At 48.5% G+C, this 23,906-nt stretch overlaps 1 protein-coding gene across 1 annotated transcript in view; it reads left to right on the top strand.

Annotated features, from left to right (window-relative positions):
- The first annotated feature begins 3,621 nt into the window (after positions 1-3,621).
- Positions 3,622-23,906, top strand: part of ST14 (ST14 transmembrane serine protease matriptase) — a 37,187-nt gene continuing 16,902 nt past the window's right edge. Inside the window, exons 1-6 of the mRNA XM_077305352.1 lie at positions 3,622-3,859; positions 16,598-16,757; positions 17,779-17,906; positions 18,458-18,528; positions 19,795-19,955; positions 23,663-23,698. Coding sequence (XP_077161467.1) covers positions 3,767-3,859; positions 16,598-16,757; positions 17,779-17,906; positions 18,458-18,528; positions 19,795-19,955; positions 23,663-23,698 — 649 coding nt within the window. The 5' untranslated portion in view covers positions 3,622-3,766. The remainder of the gene's footprint in view (positions 3,860-16,597; positions 16,758-17,778; positions 17,907-18,457; positions 18,529-19,794; positions 19,956-23,662; positions 23,699-23,906) is intronic.

The following is a 23,906-nucleotide window of genomic DNA, read 5'->3' as shown; positions in this document are numbered from 1 at the left end:
GCTGGGAATTGCTAATTTAAGTTCCATGGGTGTGAGAGGAAGGAGGGATTGAGAAATTGATGAGATTAGTACCAGTTTGTGGGAAAGCTGATTGTCCTAAAGGTATGCGTCTCTTTTGGGTGGGGAGAGAAATGCCATTAGTGAGTCAGCCCCTTCAATCTCATAGAACCTAATCTAAATGTCCAGGTATGGCCTGGAGATTTGACGCCTGCTTGGCATCCATGTTTTTTCTGCTTGAGAGCAGACAGTGTATTCCGGCACCTTCAGATGACACTTACATTTATTCCAGTGTTCCCTGCTGCCAGAGAGTGTGCTGAATATTTGGCGGGCTATTATAAGAAAGCTGGTTTATGATTATGCTAGCTATAAACTACCAATCAAGGTGAGGGGATGTCTGGCTACTAACAGTCTGAGCAGGCAAACATGCCCTCCCACCTGCCCCACTACATGCTTTTCAGGGGTGCTACAGGTAATGAGGATGGCGGTGCTGCTGTGCGGGAGCACATATTCCCTGGGCTGGATCAAGACTTGCTCTGGGTCACAATGTAAAGATCTCTCCAATATCCATATTGGGTGAACAATAGTAACAAGGAAGTTCAACACTCTTTATCAGTGACAAATAAAACAATGGACCATGATTAAGTGAACAATGCAACAGCAATGAAGGGGTAGATTTGAGACTAGTAGCACTTTCACGGACCAACAAGCTCTCCAAGGTTTTGAGTGTCCAAAACACCTATCGAAGGGAGCACTGTTGGTTTTCAGTGTGCTACTAGACTCAGTTCAGTTCTGTTCTTTATTTAAACAGCAATAGACCGGAACAATGGTAAAACATGGAGCATAAAAGCAGATAAAATAGGGAGAAAGGGGAAGCCATAACAATCCCCCGTAGGACAGGATAAAATAGGACAAAACCCAATATAGAAAGTACATATTTTACAAATGAATCACCCTGTCAGAAGGTAACAAATTTTATATACAGCCACACAAAACTTAGCGGTAGAAAGAGGACACCTGAGGGTTCTCATAACCAGGAAACTTCTGAAGCCCAGGAAGAATCGGCTTGAGACGGAAATCGCTGTAAAAGGGGCATGTTCTACAGTTTCTAATTGCCCATTATCGCTCAGACAAAATCTCTGGAAGGAATATTTCGGTACTGGCCTTCCAAGCTGGCCAAAATAATAGCAGAGCATCTAGTGAATGTAAAAGCTCTTCGGTTTATCCCTAAGGATGAAAGATGCGCAGCAGGTGCTAAAATGTGCCTGGGTTTATCAGAAGACAGAAAGCAGGACACTCAGCTCTAGGTCTACTGTGGACCAGCATGTGGATGCCCCTAAAACAGCAACGGCATTCAAAAAGTCCCCAAAGCGTTCTTGGAGACAAGACTTTGAATAGTTTGGTTTTACAACCCCCTTTAAAATGGCATGGTGGGGGAAAGGGGGCTCTCCGTACAAGAGGGGGAGACACAGAAAAAAGTTACCCGATGCGGGGCAGTCGATCGTGCGTAGGCCGATATGCCAAACAGACCCATTTCAGGTGTTCACTGCATAAGAATATAAAAGCCTTGCTGGATCAGACCTGTGGTTAATTTAGTCTAGAATACTGTTTCAAGCAGTGGCCGGCGGGTGTCACTGGATGTTGAGGCCTTCCCCTGATGTTGCTGCCTGGCACTGGAATTTGGAGATCCACTGCCCCTGAATGTGGAGGCTCTAGTCGCCAGAACTAGTTGCCACCTAGCCCCCTGAATCTATCCAATCCCCCTTTAAAGCTGTCTTTTCCAGTGGCCATCACTACGTCCTCTAGTAGCAAATTCCACACTTTAATCACTCGCTGTGTGAAGAAGCATTTCCTTTTGTCCTGAGTCTACTGCCTTTCAATGTCATTGGATGCCCTCATCTAGTATTTTTGGGAGGGAGAAAAAGTTATCTGTCAGTTCTCTTCACCCTGAGCATAATTTTGTAAGCCTCTATCATGTTTATTCATTTATTGATATTATTTACTGCCCCGTCTCAACCAGGTCCTCAAAGCCCTTGGAATTATCTCAGTATTCCTCACAGCAGCCCTGTATTGCAGGCCAGAATTATTCTCTCTATATAGGTGAAGGAGAGGGAGGAAGGAAAATAGTGGCTTGCCTGACTCCAGCTCTGTGGCTAGGCCTGGCACGAGGAACTGCCCAATTTGCTTTTAGTTTCTCTGTTTATAAGGTACGGTGCCACATGGCTGCTACAGGTAGATCAGTTTAGATACCTGGGCAACAGATTAGATACAGTTAATCAAACTTCTGTGTGTTTTAATTTAGCTCACAGCTTCCCTGGGCTGCACCGTTAGATGTATTTACTTAAAACCACAGGTTGGTCATCAGCACACAAGACTGACCGCCTTATTATATCTACAAGGTTGAAGCGAGATAACATAAGCAGGCTGAGGCAGCAGGAAATGGGAGCATCTTTGCCAGTGCTCTTCCAAGTTTGCTCATGCGCACATAATTAAACCGGGAGAAGGTGTTAGGTTGCATCTCCTCCAAGCAATGGCGCTTGCCTCTTCCAGGTGATCAGCTGTGCTCTCTTGTATTAACTTTTGACCACACTGTTGTTATGCAACACACTTCTTTGCTGTTTATTTTCATCTAGATGACAGTTTCTTGCACAGCCCCTCCCAGTGAATCATCCCCTTGTTTGCTCTTTGAACCAGAAGCCAGTGTGGAAGCTTGGCTATGTTGACTTTCTTTCTTTGTCTCCCTCCCTCTCCCCCAGATCCTGTTTCAGTTTAAACACAGCAGGGCTAACTCAGAGGGCTAATGGCGTCAGCGCTGAACAGCAGCACCCCCAATCATTTTGCTTAGCGAAAAAATCATTGCAGACATCTATTACTTCATCAGGAGATGAAACCTGAGATTGTCTGCATGCAAAGTAGATGCTTTACACCTGAGCCACAGTCCTTCCCACTCGCTTAGATGGTTATGAAAGGAGAACAGATCAATGCACATAGAATATGGTTATCAGCAGCTATTCACCATGGTGACTACACAGAACCTCCACATTTAGGGGCAGTGTACCTCTAAATACCCGTTGCTGGGCCTCAGCCTCCGTGCCGTACCTGCAGGCCAGGGGTAGTCAAACTGCGGCCCTCCAGATGTCCATGGACTACAATTCTCATGAGCCCCTGCCAGCATGTAGTCCATGGACATCTGGAGGGCCGCAGTTTGACTACCCCTGCTCTAGAGCATGGTACCCCGCTGTGGCGCCCCCTCCCCTGGTTCCACCTCTTCCCGGAACTTCCCTCCCGGGAGTTGGCAGCCCGCTTTGGTCAGTTCTCTCCCTTTCGCGCAACTGCCGCGAAAGAGCCGCCGTGCCCGTTTTTCCGACGGGCTTTCCGCCCTTTGCGGGAACGAGGGCTCCCTTTCCTGCTGCTTTCCTCGGGCGGCCAGGCGGGCGGGGCCCAGGTGCGCTCGGGCACGCGCGACGAGAGCCCGCCCTTACCTGCGTGCCGAGAAGCGCCGGAGGGAGCCCGGCCGGCGGGGGCGTTGCGCGGCGGGGGCGGGCAGGGAGGAGGAGGAGGCGGGCCGGAATCCGGGGGTCCCGGCGCGGCGGAGGGGCTGGGCTGGGCTGGGCTGGGCTGGGCTCGGGGGGTTCCTTGCGCCGCCCATGGCGCGGGGCGGGCGGGCTCGCAGGAAGGAGGCGGCCCCTGCGGCAGGCGCGCCGACGGGAGCGACGGCGTAACACCTTGGAAAACTTTGTCGGCCTCTGCCGCCGCCCTCCCCGGGACCATGAAGGACTACCGGCTCTCCGGCGACGGGAAAATGACCCCTTACCATCCCCCGGCGGGAGGCGCCGGCCTCAAGTACAGCAACAAGAAAGAGGTAAGCGCGCTGGCCCGACGGCAGGGAGGGGGGACCCCCAATCCCCCTCCCCCTAATCCCCTTCCCCCTCCGCCTTCGGTGCGTGGACATGTGGCGTTTCGAAGCTCGAGTAGAACTGCGGCGCGGTTGCAAGAGATCTCCCGAGTCCTAGCCAAGCGCCCCGACTTCATGCCGTCCGGATTCGGCGATGGCGCGCTCAGGGACTCGGTTAGAGTTCCGCGGCCTTAGGAGGTTTTTTCACATGCCGTTCCTGAGTAGGTCTACTCGGAAGCAAGACACGCTAAACCCCGGGGCGCTTTCCCCGAAGGAAACACGCTTGGATCGCGGCTGTTTGGACGGAAGTACCTAGCAGGTGGGGTTAGGCCTGCGATCCAGTTCCGGGCTTTGTTTGCCCCGTCGACCGGGGGGAGTGGGGGTGGGTAGATTTAGAAGCGTTAAAGTGGTGCCAAGTGGGGTACGACGTAAGAGCCGGTGCCCCCCGGGAGAGGGCGGCCAACCTCTAGGTGGAGCCGGGGGATTTCCCAAAATTGCAATTGATCTCCGAGCTATGTAGGTCAGAGCATGGCTCTCTTGGAGGGTGCACTCCAGGGTGTTCTAGCCAACTTGAGGTGCTTCTCCACCCCAGACTCTGCCCTCCCCAGGCCTCACCTCCAGATCTCTAGGTTAGGTGCGAAGTCGTGTCCAACCCATTGCGACCCCATGGACAATGGTCCTCCAGGCCTTCCTGTCCTCTACCATTCCCCGGAGTCCATTTAAGTTTGCACTGACTGCTTCAGTGACTCCATCCAGCCACCTCATTCTCTGTCGTCCCCTTCTTCTTTTGCCCTCGATTGCTCCCAGCATTAGGCTCTTCTCCAGGGAGTCCTTCCTTCTCATGAGGTGGCCAAAGTATTTCAGTTTCATCTTCAGGATCTTCCAGTGTCCAAACCAAGGTTGCCAACTCCAGCTAAGGAGAGTAGGTCCTGCAAAAAAATGGTAGCAGCTACAAGTATAGATATCTTCTAGAGGGGATTGGAGAAATATATGGAGCAGAGGTCCATCCGTGGCCATTAGCCGGATGGGACTGTCTGGGGCAGTGATGCTCTGTGTTCTTGGTCCTCGGGGAGCAACAATAACAGGGTTTCTGGCATTCTGGCCTCCCAGGTGGTCCTCCTAGATGGCACTTGGCTTCCGTCCATTGTGTGATGCAGAGCATTGGACTGGATGGGCCATTGGCCTGATCCAGCATGGCGTCTCTTGTGTTCTTTTGTTGCTGGCAGTGCAACTGGTGCGGACTCTGCATGGTTTAGATGGCTTTGTTGATCAGTAATGCCCTAAAGCGCCCAGGTGTGGCAGAACTAACAGGCCATCTATGTTCCACTACTGCATCCATGGGAATCACTCCTGGGTGATACCACCTGTGCGCCATCAGTTCAGGGGTGGCTTTTAGAGGAGGCCTTTCTCAGTTGCTGCCCTTGAACTTTGGAATCCTTCCCCTGAAGGCTTGCTTGCACCTGTGTCTCTTCTCCCGGAAGCACTACAAGACATAGTGTATTTGTGGTGGTGGTTGGGGGATCTAGTAAAGGAATATAGTAACTGAGCTCACATGGCTAGTTATTTAAAGCAGGGGTAGTCAACCTGTGGTCCTCCAGATGTCCATGGACTACACTTCCCATGAGCTCATGGGAATTGTAGTCCATGAACATCTGGAGGACCACAGGTTGACTACCCCTGATTTAAAGGAATTCTCTTTGTGGAAGGCTCTGGGTGTAATTTCTAGATCATGCAGTGTTGCCCAGCGAGTTCCTCAGCCCTGAAAATTGTTTTGGGGAACCGGAGGTTCAGGGGTGCCCCATGTTGCATTGGTTGCAAATCAGCTAGGTTGCCTTGTTTGTAAACAGATTTGGTGGCTGCAGCTTCTGCTGGATTTTGAAGTAGATCTTCAGTGAGCGTTGATACTTTTCTGCCTCCGAAAGTGATGTTTTAATAAAGTGGTTTAAGAGAAAAACCAAAACCCGTTGACCTTACAGTTCAGTCTCTTCTTATAGTGCCTTAAACTGTAGTTCCTTGAAATTCAAGGCTAATCTTCTGAATGAGAATTTCTTTCTTCCCGTGGTGTTCTTTTTGTGTTGTGTTGTGTGTGTGTGTGTGTAAGGGTTAATCTGCCTGCCTCTTGTTAGCTTCAAGGGCCTTGTTCCTATGGAAGTAAACTTTCCAGTCCAACGGGTAATCATAAATCACGGTCAGAAGTTGGGTATTTGCCTCTCTGTGGGTGAGGTCACAGATGGGCCTTATTATTATGTGGATGTGGAAGAGTGTAGGCTTTTTTCCATTAAAATTAATGTGATTTAAAAAAAAACCCTTAATTTTAAATTAAAACCTCTGCGTTTAAGCCCACGACATTCCTTAAGAGCAGAGTGATGAAGTCTTTAGGCAAACGAAATATATCCTTCTGTGTTGATTAGAGTTTGTAAAGTAAATCGCAAGCAGTTCTTCTGATGCCAAAAACGGCTTTGACTTTGTTATTATTAAAGGCATGCATTTATTTTCCCTAGCAAAGTTCCCTTTTTCATTCAGGACCATTTGCATTTTATCTCGCAAGCTCCAGAAGCGTGGGACCTAGGGAAGATATCAGAGGGTGCTTAGGGGAGCTACTGCTGTAAAGTGCAGAGACAAAAGCATGCCTTTCTAAAGGACGGGGGTTCTTCCACTGCCTCTTCTGTAAACCAGGGGTAGTCAACCTGTGGTCCTCCAGATGTCCATGGACTACAATTCCCATGAGCCCCTGCCAGCATTTGCTGGCAGGGGCTCATGGGAATTGTAGTCCATGGACATCTGGAGGACCACAGGTTGACTACCCCTGCTGTAAACCATGCATGATTCCCTGGGTGGACTGGATACTTAAGCAGCCAAAGTTCCATCCAGGATAAGAAACGTTGTGAGGTTTTGTGCAGGGTTGGATTCCCATCTCAGCCTTGCAGAAATGGGCGCGATTGTGGACAAAGGGGTATCCGAACACACATAAGAAGAATATCACACCCACCCATGTAATTTCTGTATATTGCGCTGCCGTATGGGTGGTGAAGTGCAGAAAGGTTTTTGTATAAGCCGTATTGCAGTTTTGGCTTTCTTTCCTTTACTATACCTTTCTCCCCTTTCCCTTGGCTTTTTCACCTTAGAAAACTTCTCAAGGCTGTTTTTTTTCTGTGCCACATGAAAGGGAAGAAAATGAACTATTTAACCTGCAGAAGGGCACCTGCATAGATGGGTTGTTTAGCAATTATTAGGGTGTTAAACAAATAGGGTCACTGTGGGTAGGCAGGCAGTTAGTTGTGAATTTCCTGCATTCTGCAGAGGGTTGGACTCATTGATCCTGGAGTTTCTTTCACACTATATGATTCTAGGCGACATACACGAAAAAGTAGCAAAAAAGAAGAGGGAAAGAACCCAGTGTACTCTGCGATTTTTTCCTCCTCTTTTTTGCTAGATGGATTGTTTGACATGATTTCTTCTGGGTCTTCTTAATTTTTTTTTTTTGTTTTGGTGTGGTGGAGGGGAATTAGTGCACGACACCTTGCTTTCAACAAATATCTGTTTCTAGGCTCCACTTTTTGTACAGAAATGGAATTGTCTCAGGATGCTCAGCTTTGCTCTGTGCTTATAACATGGCCTGGTGTGATGCTGCTTGCCTGGGGCAAGTGTCACTCACCCTAAGGCAAGCCCTTTCCTTCAGTGGCAAACTGTTTGGTATGGTGGTCTTCCTTTTTTTTGGCATGGCCCTGTGTTAAGTAATGCTGAGCAGGCTTTGCTTCTTCTCTCCCCTCTTCTTGAAACAGAGTTGGTCCTGAATATATGATGGGGGAATTAGTGATGCTGGGAGATATGCTAAGCGAGAGGAGTAACAAAAGATTGTCCACGTGTGTATGGGGGGGGGGGGGAGAGGTATCCTAGCCAGAAATCTCAGGCCAAGGCAAGCTTTGAACCAAAAAGGATTTTATTGAAAATCAAGATAAAACTCCCTAGAATACTTTCACACTGTTTAAACTAAGCAAGGATACAAGAAGAAAGTAAAGGGCTGAGATGGTGCAAAAGAGGATTGATAGTCTGGGACAGGAAAAGAGCAGTAGCTACCTTATGCAATGTAAAGAAGTCCATGAAGGGAGAAGCTGAGTGTGTGGTGTGAATTCAGGAACAGCGCACACAAAACCTGTTCCATTGTAGCGTTTACATGTGCTAATTTGTGTCCTAGGGCCGGGTTCGGTCAGTTAGCCCCTAAAACAATCTGCTTGAAGTAACTATTGGTATGAAATTAAAAATCAGAGACTCTCTAATGGTTCTGGCAAGTTTATGAAAAAGAAACCTTGATGGAGTTAAAGGGAAACCCCCAGAGTGATGTAATGCAGAGAGGGGTTTTCTCAGATAGTTGCAGCATTTGCATTCTTACCCGAACAGGTGTTTGGGGGGTGTGGTGGAGCCACTTTGCTAACAAGGGCTTGATGATCTGGGATGGGGAAAACGGCTGAGGTAGGTAACTTAATCAGGTAAGGAATTAGAAAAAGAATAACTTGCGGCATTGGGATAGTGCTGAGGGCTATCAGAGAGGATTAACGAACTGCCAGAATCCCAAGATTAATTTGTTAAGCTGTTCCAGGGTGAGGGAAGGTCAGGGACCAGGACCCTTGTGCAGTTAAATCAGGTCACTCTGCAAAATTCAAAATCCCCCCGTAGGGAATATGGCACCTTATCAGAACAAGCTTGTTTTACTTCTGGCACACAAACATGGCTGAGCCAGCTCCCTGGTTGGGCAATACTTTACTTAGATGTACCAGAAGGATGATTACAAAGGAGGTTGCAGACAAACTCCTCCTTGTGCACAGGTAGGGGTCCTAACAGTGGAGTGGTAGAAATGACCGTCAAGTCACAGCTCACTTGGGAATGCTGTAGGGCAGGGGGAGTCAAACTGTGGCCCTCCAGATGTCCATGGACTACAATCTCCATGACCCCCTGCCAGCACTTATGGGAATTGTAGTCCATGGACATCTGGAGGGCTGGTTTGACTCCCCCTGCTGTAGGGTTTTCAAGGCAAGATATATTCACAGGTGGGTTGCCACTGCCTGCCTCCGCTTAGTCCCTGGTCTTCCTTAGTGGTCTCCCATCCAAGTCCTAACCAGGGGTAGCTCTGCTTAGCTTCTGAGACTTGATGAGATCAATCTAGGCTGGGCTATTCTGGTCAGAGCAGGCTCAATATACTAGTAGCTTTAGAGCTGAGTAGTAATCAGGGTAGGGAGCAAGTGGTTATCTCCAAGGCTATGTTCTTTCATACCATCATTTATGTAGTACAAGGCATGCCACATAAATTGTCCGTCAACTTCACAACAACCCTTTAAGGTTGTTCAGTACTTCAGCTGCAAGGTAGTAGCTTGACAAGTGTGGTTGTGACAAACACAGGTGCTGAACTGGAAATTTCCTGGCCTACTATAACATAGGATTGCACCACACAGAGATTGTAGGCTGTGTCCTTGGCTGGAATGTTTTCTGTGAAATCCTTTGACTTCTTCCTTACCAGACATGCTTTTGTGAAATGGGAAATCCAGTTGCTTCATTCCTCAGTGGTGCCTCACCTGGACTGCTACGGAATTAGTCCAACCTCTCTTTAGCTCCTCCCCAAAGCGTGCACACCCAGAATGCATGTGCAGGATAAACATTAAAAAGCTTGCTAGGCAAGTAGTTAGATTTATCCTTGGCTATGCAGGTTGCAAAGAAAAGTGAGGATAGAAAATGTTGATTTTAGAGCCAGCTTGGTGTAGTGGTTAAGAGCGGCAGCCTCTAATCTGGAGTACTGAGTTTGATTCCCCACTCCTTCTCCACCTGCAGCATGCTAGGTGGCCTTAGGCCACTCACAGTTCTCCCAGAGCTCTCTCTGTCTCACCTACTTCACAGGGTTTCCGTTGTGGGGAGAGGAAGGGAAGGTGGTAAACCACTGTGAGGCACGTGAGGCTGCTGGGTGACCTTGGGCCTGTCCAAGTTCTCTCAGAGCTCTCAGCCTCACCTACCTTACAGGAGGTCTGTTGTGCGTAGAGGGAGGGTAGGTGATTTTAAGCCATTACTCCTTCGGGTATTAAAAAACAGTGCAAAAAAACAAGCCCCTCTTCACTGTTAGGTCTCATCCTGTTTTTTCCTATATATTCATTCCTATTTTACGCATTGTGGTTTCGATCTCAGATTTCTCAAACAAGAGCGGAATATTCTCTGCAGACTTCCAGTGGACAGTGTAATCCTGAGAACACTCAGGGAAGTTGCCGGCCAGCAGTTCAAGGGCTGCTTTGTGGAGTCACCGGTACCGCTGAGGTGATTCACCAATAAGCCCTAAAGTCACTGCTGCTGCAATCTTTCACCTCTCTAGGCTGCCAACGGGAAGGTGGCATCCAGACATTAATCCTGGAGAACCTGGATCTGTCACCATAAACTTTGGCTGCGGGCCTTTTTGTCGTCTCTAATGAGGTCAAGGAAGTCTGTGTTGATTTTGAAGAGCCTGCTTGCTCCAGACTCAACCTCTGGTCTCCATGAGAGCCAGCTTGGGATAATAGTTAAGACCGGCAGCCTGTCAGTTGCTTCCAAAGTTCCAACTCTTTCAGGGAAGGGTTCCCCGCAGCTGCAGCACAAGGAACACCAGCAGTGGTGCTCTGCTAAGGCCCCACAAATCCTTCAACTGGCTCTGGTGCTGTGGGCCCCGTGACTCCTTAAATTGGGGCTCACAGACAGTAAGCCCTGAAATTGGAATTGGGCTATAGAGCCAACCTGAAATATAAAAACAGAACCAAAGCCAAGCAAACTGTTAACATGAGATGCTGCATTAAGGAAAATTACGTTGTGGGCTCCAACCTACAGCGTGTCCACTGTAGTATAGACCAGGGGTGGTCAACCTGTGGTCCTCCAGATTTCCATGGACTACAATTCCCATGAGCCCCTGCCAGCGTTTGCTGGCAGGGGCTCATGGGAATTGTAGTCCATGGACATCTGGAGGACCACAGGTTGACCACCCCTGGTGTAGACTATAGTCCCTAATCATTTAGCTTTGGGAATTGATTCTACAGCGCTGCCCTGTTATCCGTCTTTTGTTAAGTGCCGTCTAGTCACTTCTGACTTACGGTGACCCTATGAATTAACGCCCTTCAAGAAGTCCTGTTGTTAACAGCCATGCTCAGGTTGTGGGCCCTTGTGGCTTCCTCGGTTGAGCCCATCCATCTCACATTGGGTCTTCCTTTTTTCCTGCTGCCTTCAACTTTCCCCGGCATTATTGCCTTTTCTAGTGACTCCGGTGGTTATGGGGCTGTCAGAGAAGCTAACTGCAGAGATGAGAACTGAACTCTCCCCCACCCCTCCCCAAGCACACCCCACAACTCCCTATTCTTGGTCCCATCCTCCTGCTTTGCTCAGTTTTCTTTTCCTCTGTTTGACTTTCTGCCTTGTAGAATTGGGCTGAGAGTTGGCAGATGGAAACTCTGACGGGAGCATTGCTCATAAGATGTTTCACAAGCGTCACCAGATTTGTGATGTTCAGGAAGTGGTTGTCTGTCTCAGGCTGCTTTGCCCTCCTTTGCCAGACCTCTTCCCTAAATGTTCTCCTGGACTCTGGGGCAGGCTGCTCAGAGCTTGCTTGCATGAGGCAGAGCAATTCTCCTGATGTCCTCTTGCCTTTTCTTGGAGCCTCACTCAGACATCTTGGAGAGCCCAAAGGACACGGATCCTTCTGCAGCTGCATTGGCTTCCGGCTGAATTCCAGATCTGGTGTTGGAATTCACCATAAAGGGACCAGCCTATCTTAGGGACCTCCTGTCTGAGTACATCTCCCCAAGGGCTAGGGTTGTGCCAAAGTGGCCATTCATGCCCAAAGTGGCCAGTGGCGCTGGGGAGAGGGGAGGCGCCTGCATGCGTGCGCTGACTGGCACGCCAGCGCTGCCCCTTCCCCCCATGTTGCTGGCCACTTCGGCAGCTGAAGCGCACAACCCTATCAAGGGCTTTGCTCAGCCAATGCCAACAGGCTGGCGATCCCTGGCCCCAAAGAAATGTGTCTGGCCTCTCAGAATTTAGCAGGGCCTGCAAAAGGGAGCTCTTCCTCCAGGCATTTGCTTGAGGCCGACCGAACCAAAAACATCCACTGTTCCCCCCTCCCCAGACACCCCCTCCATGATCTGACCTACCTGTCTTATCTGTGTTACTTTTCCTATTAAAATATTGCTCTGGTTGATACGTTACATTATAATTGTTATGTTTGTTATATTGTTATAATATACAATTACCCTGTGATGTTCTATGGAGCAGTATGGAAGGGCTATATGGCAGTATGGCAGTATGGCAGTATGGCAGGCAGGCAGGCAGGCAGGCAGGCAGGCAGGCAGGCAGGAAGGCAGGAAGGAAGGAAGGAAGGAAGGAAGGAAGGAAGGAAGGAAGGAAGGAAGGAAGGAAGGAAGGAATAAAAAAACAATAACCAGGGCCAGGGCCTTTTTGACCCTGCCTGTGACTTGGTGGAATGAGCTCCCGAGTGAGATCAGGGCCCATTCTGCAGGGCCTTCAGAATGGAGCTCTTCTGCCAAGTCTTTGTTTGAGGCCAGTGGAAGTACTAAGTCCCTTGCATAATATGCACCTCATGGACTTCCCCCTACACACTCCCCCTCCTTCCACCACAGCAGTGGAAATTGCTCCGTAAACCAACTGGGTGAAATTGCGTCTGTGGCCATTAGGAGTTGGTTGTCCAGTCTTTTAATGGGAGGCAGTTTACTATTTTAAGATATTTATACTGTATTTTAATGTAATTCTGTGTTGTACTTTAATTATGTGGTTAGCCACCCCGATACGCTAGTGAGGGGCGGGATACAAATCCAATAAATAAATAATAATAAACTCCGAAATCTCTGTTGGTTCTTTGGTGCTGGCTGGGCTGTCTTTTCTGGAACCATAAAGCAGGATGGTGTGGAGTGTGACTTGAATGAATATGGCCCAGCATGCTGAGGGTCTGCTGCTCTGGGGGCGCAGATGTGGCACATCAGCTGGGCCATAATACTGGTTCTGGGCCTTGTGCACGCATGGTTACGCTTGCTGGAGGATGATCTCAAGCTGTTTCATGCACATATCTCTCGGTATTTGGCACTTTTGCCCAGTCCACATGTTCAGGCACATTGCTTGCTTGCTGCGCACTGGTTTAATGTGAGAATAAACTCTGGGAGAGAGCATCGTATTGAGGACAGCGTCAAGTAATAGGAAGCGGGATGCGGATTTGCAGTGGCCCATTTACTCACATGATGGGGTTGACATCTCCTGGTTAGGAAATACCTGGAGATCTGTGGGGTGGGGTCTGGAGAGGGGAGGGTGGGGTCTTGGAGAGGGCGGTGGAGATCTGGGGGGTGGGGTCTGGGAGAGAAGAGGCCCGTAGCAGGGTATAATAGGATACTGCCCTCCCCCACAGCCATTTTCTCCAAGGGAACTGATCTTAGTCATTTAAACAGCAATTGTAATAGTGGGAGATTTCCAGGTACCACCTGGAGGTTGGCAGCCATAGGAATTGGTTGACACTGAGGAGGGAAGCTGGTTAGATCTACACCACTGGATGTTGTTCTTTGATTACACGGATCTTTTTTTTTTTAATGACTGCTTCTAATTAATGGTTCCAGCCTTTTCAAGCTAGCTTTGGATGGTTCCCGGAAGGACCTTTTCATGGCTCCTTTTTTAAAAAGTTGTCAGCATGACTCAAGTTGTTTTTCTTTGTTTAATATATTTGACGGAGGTTGTCTTCATAGGATGACTGGGCTAGGCATACACCGGCAAGGTGTAGTGGTTAAGAGTGGTGGACTTGTAGCCAGAGAACAGGATTTGTTTCCCCTCCTTCTTCCTACGAAGCATGCAGGGGTGACTTTGGGCCAGTCACAGTTCTCTCAGAGCTCTCTCAAGCTACCTCCCAAGGTGCTTGCTGTGGGGAGAGGAAAGGAAGGCGATTGAAAGCCACTGTGAGACTCCTTCGGGTACAGAAAAGTGGGGTATAAAAATCCAACATAGTGCAGGGGGTTGGACTAGATGACCCACGAGGTCCCTTCCAACTCTATGATTCTAAACAGCCCTTTGACCCCCAGTTTAAACCACGAGGGAGGCCTCACCAGCCCCCTAATGCCTTGGGAGCGCCAGACGTCCTTGCAGGGTGCTGAAGCCGATGCAATCAAGAGTACGCGGGGGAAGCGAAGGACAGCATGCATCTTTGCGGTCAAGCCCTGACTTGGCAGGAACCTCTTTCACTGACCAGCTAATCCACATATGCCCTAACTTGGACATAACATTTCCCCTGTGCATCACTTGCACACGCTGAGTCATTCCAGGGAGAGTCGTCGGGGCAGGTCAGACAGAACCGGATTGCGGGTTATGCAACTGCACAAGGAAGGATTCTGTGCTGGAGGCAGAAGGGAGCTAACTGAACGACGGGAAGCTGCCGGCTTAGAGGAGGGGAGCTTTACCTTTAAGGCCCCGTAAAACCTCTGTGGATGTTGGTCAATTGCTAGTCCTTGGCTTACCTTGCAGGGTTATTCGGAAGGCAGAGGACTGGAAGGTTCCTACACTGGTTTCTTCCTTATTGCATAAAGAAAATAAATAACGAGGGGAACTTTTCTGCTGCCCCCCCTCTCTTGGTGCATGGTGTGGACGAGCAATTAGGAAGTCAGATTAGAGCAGGAGTGGCCAAACTGGGGCTGTCCAGATGCCCATGGACTACAATTCCCGTGAGCCCCTGCTGTCACCCAGTGGGTTTTGTGGCAGAATGGGAATTTGAACCTGGACCTCTCAGATCCCCGGCTGGCAGTTTAACAACTATCCTACAGCGGCTCTTGTATATAAGGGAAGGGAAAATAGCATTGCATGCAGGACACAAATAGGTTCAACGTTCACATTCATCCTTGGAAGAACTAGCCAAGAGCTCTCTGAAAGGCACTCCCCCTCCAGCCATCAGTATCTTTTTCTTCGAAGTCTGCCTGTCGCTGCCCTGATTCGGCCACCTCATCCGTCTGCCTACAAGGCACGGGGAATCAGACGTACAACTTTCCTCTTTCCTAGAGGTGCGCCAACAGGCTCCCTTTACAGACCAAACTCTGCCTCCTTGGCACACGTGGTCCCCCAAAGCGTCTCATGCACAGAGCATGACCTGAGAGCGTTGTGTTCTGCTCCCGGTGGTGCGTGGGTGTGGCCGGGGATGAGTGCCAGCGGGCCGGGGGTGGCTCCCTACAGGAAACGAGTGTTCCTGAAACTCTGAAGTGTGTGAGCCAGGCTTGAGTTTCTCAGCGGTTTCTGTCATGAGTGTGTGTGATCCTGATGCTGACTCGTCTCTCGGAGTTTCTGCATACTAATGAGCAAAGGGGAGAGGCAGCCTATTACGGTCTTCTTAGGGGAAGTAGCCTTTTAAAAGCTGATGTCAGAAGAGAAAGGAAAAGAGAACTGAGCTGTTCATGAGAACCTACCACGGTCACTTGGTGGTATGTTCTAGAATATAGAGCTGGGCTCAGTGGGGGAGTAGACAAACAATAGACAAACAATCTAAATTCTTTACTGGAGATACTACTATCTGTGTACCAGCCAGTAAAACTGTTTAAGTCCCCTTTTAATGAAACTTCTCTGTCCTCCCAGGAATTCCTTGTGTTCCCTTGTTAAGTGATAACAATAAAAGAATTCACAGCTAACTGCTATAATGCGGCAGCTTGGACTGTACCAAGACAGGCAGTCTTGGGCGGTATCAACAGAAGCATCCCATCAAAGTTGCAAGATGTCCTTGTCCCACCGGGGACCGTATTGGTCAAACCGTTCCTGGAGTCCTATATGCAGTTCTGGAGGCCTCACTTCAAAAAGGATGAGGACGAAATAGAGAGGGTGCAGAGGAGAGCAACAAGCATGATCCGGGGCCTGGGACCAAAAACTAAGAGGAAAGGCTGAGGGACTCGGGAATGTTCAGCCTGGAGAAGAGGAGGTTGAGAGGGGACACGATTGTTTCTTTAAGTGTTGGAAAGGTTGCCACTTGAAAGAGGGAAGGGAGAGGTTCCTGTTGGCAGCAGAGGATAAGACCTGCATAATGGCTTTAAACTATGTGTAGAATGGTACCAGTTAGATATCAAGGGGGAAAAATTCACAGTCAGAGTAGTTCAGCAGTAGAATCAGCTGCCTAAGGGGGTGGGGAGCTCGCCCTCACTGGCAGTCTTCCAGCAGCAGCTGGACAGCTCCTTATCATGGAAGCTCGAGGCTGATCCTGCATTGGGCAGGACTAGCCGCCCTAAATGGCCCCTTCCAACTCTATGATTCTCTAATACAATTATGATTCTCTAATACAATTATATAGTAAATATATTTTTTTCTTCCTGCTGGCTTTTTAAATCCTGGACTGTTGTCTACGACAGGGGTAGTCAACCTGTGGTCCTCCAGATGTGCATGGACTACAATTCCCATGAGCCCCTGCCAGCAAACGCTGGAGGACATCTGGAGGACCACAGGTTGACTACCCCTGGTCTACGATACACAAGCGCACATTTACGCTTCAACGTCGTCTCTGTTTTCAGATTTCTGCAATCCAAATGTTATTGCCCCGTTTACCGGGTGGCCCATCCTGTTGACTTAACACTTGACTGAACACTGGGCAAATCCACGTTGAGTCTCAGTGAGAAAGGTGAACGTCAATAAGCAACAAGGACGCAAACCACTTACCTGACTGGGCCTCTTTTCTCCTTGTCCCCCCCCCAGGACATGAACGGCCTGGAGGAAGGCGTGGAGTTTCTCCCCACCATGAACACCGAGAAGCTGGAGAAGCGGGACCCAAAGCAGTATGTGAAGGTGGCCGCCATCTTTGTGATCTGCCTGGTTGCTGCCTTGGTGGTGGGGCTCCTCGTCTGGCACTTCAAATGTAAGCAGAAGGCTCGTCCTGGATTGCTGGGTTTTGGTGCTGGTCAGCTCGTAAGGAAGGGGGAAATGCCTTGTAAAATGTTATTTCTATCCCGACCTTCCCCAAAGGCTCTGGGCAGGTAGCAACAGAGGTAGACCGAACCATTGAAATAACACAAGAACAGTAAAACAAACAATCGTTAATATTAACATCCTAAAATGCAGCTTCTCCTCTCTGGTGAGCCTGTTCAGTGGTCGATACGGCTGATGTTTTGGGCAGGGAGGCCAGAATTTTGGTATTATTTCAGGCCTCCACTGTAGGCCTGGTGGAACAACGTTGTTTTACTGGCCCTGTTGAATCGTCCCATGTCCCACAGGACCTTGATCTCACCAGGTGGAGTGGACTCTTGTTGAGGCCAGTTTAACGTCTTTGGGGCTGGGGGATCTTGAGGAAATGTTACCTAGCATGTCCCTGTTTCCTTCTGCAAATTGCTGGAGGATATGCAACTGATGGGCCGGATTATGTTCTCAAAGTCTCTGTGTTATGAGAACATCTGAACAGGTCGCTTTTTTGAATAGAGAAGGAACTGGGAGAGATTCTAAATCAGCAAAACCATTGCCTGCAAGTAGAGGCAAAGGCAAAACGAATTTGGGATGAACGTGAGTAAGGAAAGCTATACGTAGGCTTTTTTTCCCAGTGGCGGACGCAGGTTAATAGGATCCTGGATCTCCTATGCAGAGCTATTCAGAGATTGAGGGGCGAAATGAAATCACCCACAAAATGCTCAGCGCTTCTGCATAGGAGATCTTTTGGAAAAGCAGATCCAAATGTTGCAGGTCTTGGCCTGAAGGTATAAGGAATCTCCATCTTGGGTTTGTTGAGCATGCCTCGTTAAACGTCCCTTCGCTTCTTGTGGGATGGAAGTGGGCAGTTCTTGTTTTGGAAACTCAGCACAAGAGATGGAGCCGCTTCTAGGCCTGCGGAGTTGGCGAAGTTCTGATCCTCATTGGTGTGTCTTCTTCCCCCACGTGGTTTCTTTCAGACAAGAATGCCCCTGTGCAGAAGCTGTACAACGGCCACCTTAGGCTCACCGGCTCTCGCTTCATCGACGCTTACGAGAATTCCAGCTCCTCGGAATTCGCTATCCTTGCTGGGAAAGTAAAGAAAATGGCAAGTATTTCTGAACGCCTAGCACAGAGCCACAGGGGAGCTCGTGGATCGCAGCATCTGTTGCCCTGCTGTGCTGTAGTGGATACCAGAATATCCACCACTCGTGAGAATCTGCCTTCTGCCGCTTGGTCTGCCTAGGACTGTTGCCAACAGGGGCTGGGGTTGGCTGAGCAGCAGCGGGTCTGTCTCACACGTGAGATGACCATGGGGAAAGGCTGTGGGCTCTCCCAGGTATCTGATGGGTCACTGCAGGAAAGATCCGCCCCCTGGACGGACAGGGTTAATGGGATTATCTCTCCTGGCCTGGCTGGAACAGGTATTGGGCTGGAGTGATTATGCCGTCATCTGGATGCTTTTGGCTGTTTTTGTCTGGGTTTTTTTGTGGCTTTTATTCTTTAGTTCTATTGGTATAATTAAGATAATTTATGGGTTTATATTGTGTTTTGTGGATTTTATATTGCGAACCGCCCTGAAACGGTTGTCATGAGGGGCGGTGTAAAAATCTAACAATCAAATCAATAAATAAAAATGTCATTTTCCTCCCCAAATAGGTTATAGATATCTATAAGAACAATCCGGACGTTGGCAAGTTCCACAAGGAGACTGTGATCACCTCATTCAGGTGGGTAGCTCATTCCTGAGGCCCTTCGGAGTGGGTGAAATGTCCGTGGCATAAATGGAAACTGGGAGAGAGTGAAGGGGCAATAACTGGCATGCCTGACTCTTCAAAGACCAAACTTTACTCCTGCCCTTGTTCTCAGAAACCACCACTAATTTAAGAACATTGTGAACACTGCCATGCCTAGTCATAACTGATCACCATAGATGGGGTGCTTTGCTGCCCAGAAAGTCCCTGTTCTGCTTAGGGTTGCCAACTCCTGCTTGGGAAACACCTGGAATTTTTGAGAGTGGAGCCTAGAAAAGACAGGGTTTGGGGCGGGATCTCAGTGGGGCATAATGCCATAGAGTCCAGCTCCCAAAACAGTTCCTCAGGGGAACTGTTCCGTGTGGTCTGGAAGATCAGCTATTATCACTGGAGACTTCCAGCCTCCATCTGGAGGTTGGCAACCCTATGAATGGCACTGCTGGGTGTCTCATGAGCTGCTTAGTCAGTAGAATGGTTTGTGGTTTGCAGCTTAGCAGTCCTGTGGTGCATATATGAAATTATTGCTTGGTTTGGTGGTTGTATGATGTCCTTTTTAATGTGCTGTTTAACAATATGAGTGTCTTTCCTCAAAATTTGGATCAGTCTGCATCATATGAGTGGATGCTAACTTGAGTCGGAGCAGATGTGAAATCTGTGGGACCAGGAAATGAAATAGTATAAACAAACAAGGGAAAATGTAAACTTCTTGACCTGAATAATTTAACCATGTAATTGCAATGTGTCGTAATATGGGCTTAGGGGTTCTATGGGGGGGGGGAATCCCTTAAGAGCGGCTACCCCCGATGGCTTCCGTAGTGTTCCTTCTGATTGCTGGTACATGCAGATTATGAAAACCAGGGAAACTGAGTTAATTGCCAGAGTAATCTCTGTGGAACTAAGGTGGCCAACTGGCTGGGGACAAGATATTCCTTTAGTACTGACTTAGTGAGATGTTATTTATCTCCATGCCTTCAGCTGTCCATTTCCATACATTAAACCTCTGTTCAAGGGACAGAACACTCTTCTCCAGGCTTACTGGCAGCTTTACTTGGAACCCTGATAGTTTGGGCTGGGCTCTAACTTGGAACCCTGATTGTTTGGGACAAGGCTCTAACTTGGAACTGATTGTTTGGGCCTGGCTCTAACTTGGAACCCTGATTGTTAGGGACGGGCTCTAACGTGGAACCCTGATTGTTTGGGACGGGCTCTAACTTATCTGCCAACTTGTTTTCCTCCATGCAGCGAGGGCAGCATTATTGCTTACTACTGGTCAGAATTCAGCGTACCTAAACTCCAAATGGACGCCCTTGACAAGGCCATGACAAACATCCAGGCTTCGAACCAAGGAGAGATGCTGAAGTCGAGAAACCCTGACTTGAAAGTCGATACAATCGTTGCTTTCTGTGAGTGTCTCTTCCACCTTGATGTATCCCCCCTCCAGCCATCACCTTGGCCTAGTTAGGGGGAAATCTGAGCAGCTGGTGCCAAGCAACAGGGGTATAATTGGCTGTGGCAAATAAGAGCAGAATTTCTTGCAGTGAGGCAGAGTTCTCCATCCACTAGAAATCTGTGAACTGAAACTTGATTTCTCTATCCAGCGTGGTGAAAGCTAGCGTGGTATAGTGCTTAAGAGTGGTGGCTTGTAATCTGAAGAGTTGGGCTTGATTCCCCACTCCTCCACATGCAGCCAGCTTGGGTGACCTTGCCCTTGTCACAGCCCTGATAGGGCTGTTCTCAGGCAGAATGGCAAAGATTGATTGGCCAGGAAAAGTGGGTAAAGAAAACACCATCAGTAAAAGAAAGGTGTTGGTAAGATACTCTCTTTGGCTGCTCTCCTGAAATTTTCCCTGGTGGGGTCTTAGGTCCAAAACTAGACACAGAAGTTTCTTTCTTTCCTTTTGAGACAATCCTTGAGGGGATAGGGATTGGTGGCTGATAAAATTCAAAATATCTGTTCAGAGCAAGTGGCGCAAAATGGATTTTGTTCACAGCTTTGTTCTGATTTCAAAATCTTTGGCTTTCACGGAAATGGCGCAGTGGTAGAAATAGACAGAAGGGAAGGATTGCAGAGGCTAAATATGATCTTCAAGGTAGTTTTAATTCAGGTGGTTTCCACCATATCTCATCAACTATTATTAGATCAATACACTGTTCTTATTTTTTTTTTGTCAATAAAAACATCATAGGAAGCCAAATTCCGCACCTTATAGATGCTGAGAAGTGGGAGGTGCCTTCCAATTCGCACGATATGAGCGTTTTAGCCTGGGGGACCATCAAAACGGGAGAGGACGATTTTTATCTTGGGGAATTCCAGTATGTACATTCTTAAGATTAGGATGTGATTCTCACAGTTCCTTAGAGCTGATCTCTCAATCCTAAAATTCGATACTTGTCCAATAGCAGATGTTTCATGATAGGAACAGGCCAAATGATGACTGCATTGATTCTCCAGTATATTTCTCTCCCCCCCCCAAACAAAAACAAAACAAAAACAAAACCCATATCAACAACCAGTTGGTCCTGTCAGCTTTGCTGTTCACAACCCACAGGCTTGTTCTGTCATGTATTTCTTTTGCTCTGGGTAATTAGAGCAAAGATTTTGCCATCTGCCGTGTTGAATGGCCCCTTGGGGGCACTCTTCCTTGATCGCAAAAGCCCTTGGGGACGTGAACTTTATTATTAAAAATTGGCAACTTTGCTCAGAGGAATTGCCAGGGGCTTTGTTTGTGTTCCCTTTGGGAAACTAGGTGACGAGATGTTACCTGAATTACATTTGCATCAGGGCGTTGTCTGTGCAGTTTTCTCGGATGATCTCTGCCACAGTTCTGTGAGGTAGCCTAGGCCGAGCAAGAGTGACTATCTTAAGGCCGCCATAGTTGAGTGAAGAGTTGAACGTGTGCCTCTGTTGTGTAAGTGCTGACATTTGCAGTCACACTACGTTAGAGCTAAAAAAAGACAGGAAATAAAATTGTTTTCGCTTGGTGGCCATCTTTTCTCCTTTCCACTTGGCTCTTCTGCCAAGACCCGGTAGGACATTAAATGTTTGGGTCGATTTTTCTGCCGTACTAAGCCAAGAGCCAGCTTGGTGTTGTGGTTACGAGTGGCGGCCTGTAATCTGAAGAACCAGGTTTGATTCCCGACTCCTCCATATACAGCCAGCTGAGTGACCTTGGTCAAGTGGCAGTTCTCAGCTTCACAGTGCATCTGCTGTGCAGAAAGGAAAGGTTGGCCATTTACATTCTCCCTCAGGTAGTAAAAAAAATGGCTTTTCTTTTCTGTTCTAAATTCCAATGGATTTTCTCTAGGTCTTGGTGCAATGCCTTTCCATCAGCTTTTCTTAGTGGGAGATTTCAGCACCTACCTATGCAGAGGGTAGGACCTTCAGTAATGGGTTTAAACTGTATGTAGAACAATATTGACTAGTTATCAGGGAAAAAATTTCACAAAGAGTAGTTCAGCAGTGGAATGGGCTGCCTGAGGAGGTGGTGGGCTCCCCCTCACTGGTGGTCTTCAAGCGGAAGCTGGACAGATACTTATCAAGGATGCTTGAGGCTGATTCTGCATTGAGCTGGGGGTTGGGCTAGATGGCCTCTGGGCCCTTCCCATAGTATGAATTCCAGAAGCCAGAATAAAGCACAAGAAATCCAGGAGTGGCTCTTTGTTTTGGGGGAAGAAGAAGGCTTTTTTAGACACTGCTTTTTACTTCTCAAAGTGGCATACAAACGCCTTTCCCTTCTTCTCCCCACAACAGACACCCTGTGAGGTAGGCGGGGCTGAAAGAGCTCTAACTGAACTACTCTGAGAGAACAGCTCTAAGAGAACTGCGACTAGCTCAAGGTCACCTAGCTGGCTGCATATGGAGGAGCAGGGAATCCAACCCAGCTCTCCCGATTAGAAGCCACCACTTTAACCATTACACCAAAAAGCATATCGGGCATCACAGGAAAACATGTTGGGTTTCACTGCTGCCACTTTTCCTTGGGCTGGAGCCCCGTCCATTAATGTGGAATGGAATCTTCCCTCATGCAGTTGTTCAGGGCTCACCAGAAATTCAACCCACTAATTAAGAATGGGCAACTGGGGGCCTCAGACCAGAAGCAGGGGAGGGGTCAGGGTTTTTGGCCACAGACGTTTGGGAAGCAGGGGTCCTGACTCACCAAAATCCACACTTCACTCAAAATGTCCATTTAGCAAACTTGCTAACTAATGTTGATAGCAACAGCTGTGAGATGAATGAGGGGGGAAAGCTGTGATTGTGAAATACGTGAAGATGTGAGTCACGATGCTTCCCTTGCTGCTGCTGAGTGCGTTGGTGGGGATTCTCACGGACAGAGTCTCTAAAAAGGAATTAAAATAAACTCTGTGTCAACCTTTGCGTTCAGTCTGTTTATAGGGTTTTCTGACTGTGTGGGATTCCTCTACGTCATGTTTCTTGAGTGCCCTGGGAAGGTTTCCTGAATGGTGTGGGAGTTAATTCATTTTTAATATCTTTTTAAATTCATTTTTAATATCTTTTAAAAAAATGTGTCAAACAGTTATTGGGTGATATGACCATGCAGAGCCTCTTGTGGCGCAGAGTGGTAAGGCAGCAGATGTGCAGTCTGACAGCTCTGCCCATGAGGCTGGGAGTTCAATCCCAGCAGCCGGCTCAAGATTGACTCAGCCGTCCATCCTTCTGAGGTTGGTAAAATGAGTACCCAGCTTGCTGGGGGGTAAACGGTAATGACTGGGGAAGGAAATGGCAAACCACCCCGTATTGAGTCTGCCATGAAAACGCTAGAGGGCGTCACCCCAAGGGTCAGACATGACTCGGTGCTTGCACTGGGGATACCTTTACCTTTTATGACCATTTATGGCCACGTTGACCTGCCTCCCCCCCCCCCCCCCAAATGGCCAATGATGGGCCTGGCGGGATGAGAAGGGGAGGGTCCCCAGGTGGGCGTGTACACAGCGATACTTCCCAACCACTTTCTGCACAATCATGCCACTTCTGGGGTTTCTCAAAAGCCTGAAGAATATTTTGGGGGTAAAAGAGTTGAGGAAGGCTGCTGTACACGGTGTAGATGAAATTGCCACACTAGTAATGTCTTTTTTCCCCTCTTTCTTCTAGCTACCAATCTTGACACAATTAAGGCTTCGCGGGACAGTAAGTAGAATGTAGCTGCTTTTTTTTTAGAGCACTAACAAAAAAAATAAGCCACACTCAAATAGAGGTCGCACCGTCTGAATAATGGGGTGTGTGGTGTCCATCCATTGGAGGGGAGAAGTGCTAATACTTTTGGCCCCCAGATACACTTCCCATAGCAATGAAATAGTGGGCGAAAAGTCCTAAAGCAGTTCCAGTTCGCTTTCGG

Source organism: Paroedura picta, chromosome 12, assembly GCF_049243985.1.
Source record: "Paroedura picta isolate Pp20150507F chromosome 12, Ppicta_v3.0, whole genome shotgun sequence".
NCBI lineage: Eukaryota > Metazoa > Chordata > Lepidosauria > Squamata > Gekkonidae > Paroedura > Paroedura picta.
The sequence above is the reverse complement of the archived record's forward strand: the minus strand, read 5'-3'. Positions and strand labels throughout refer to the sequence as shown.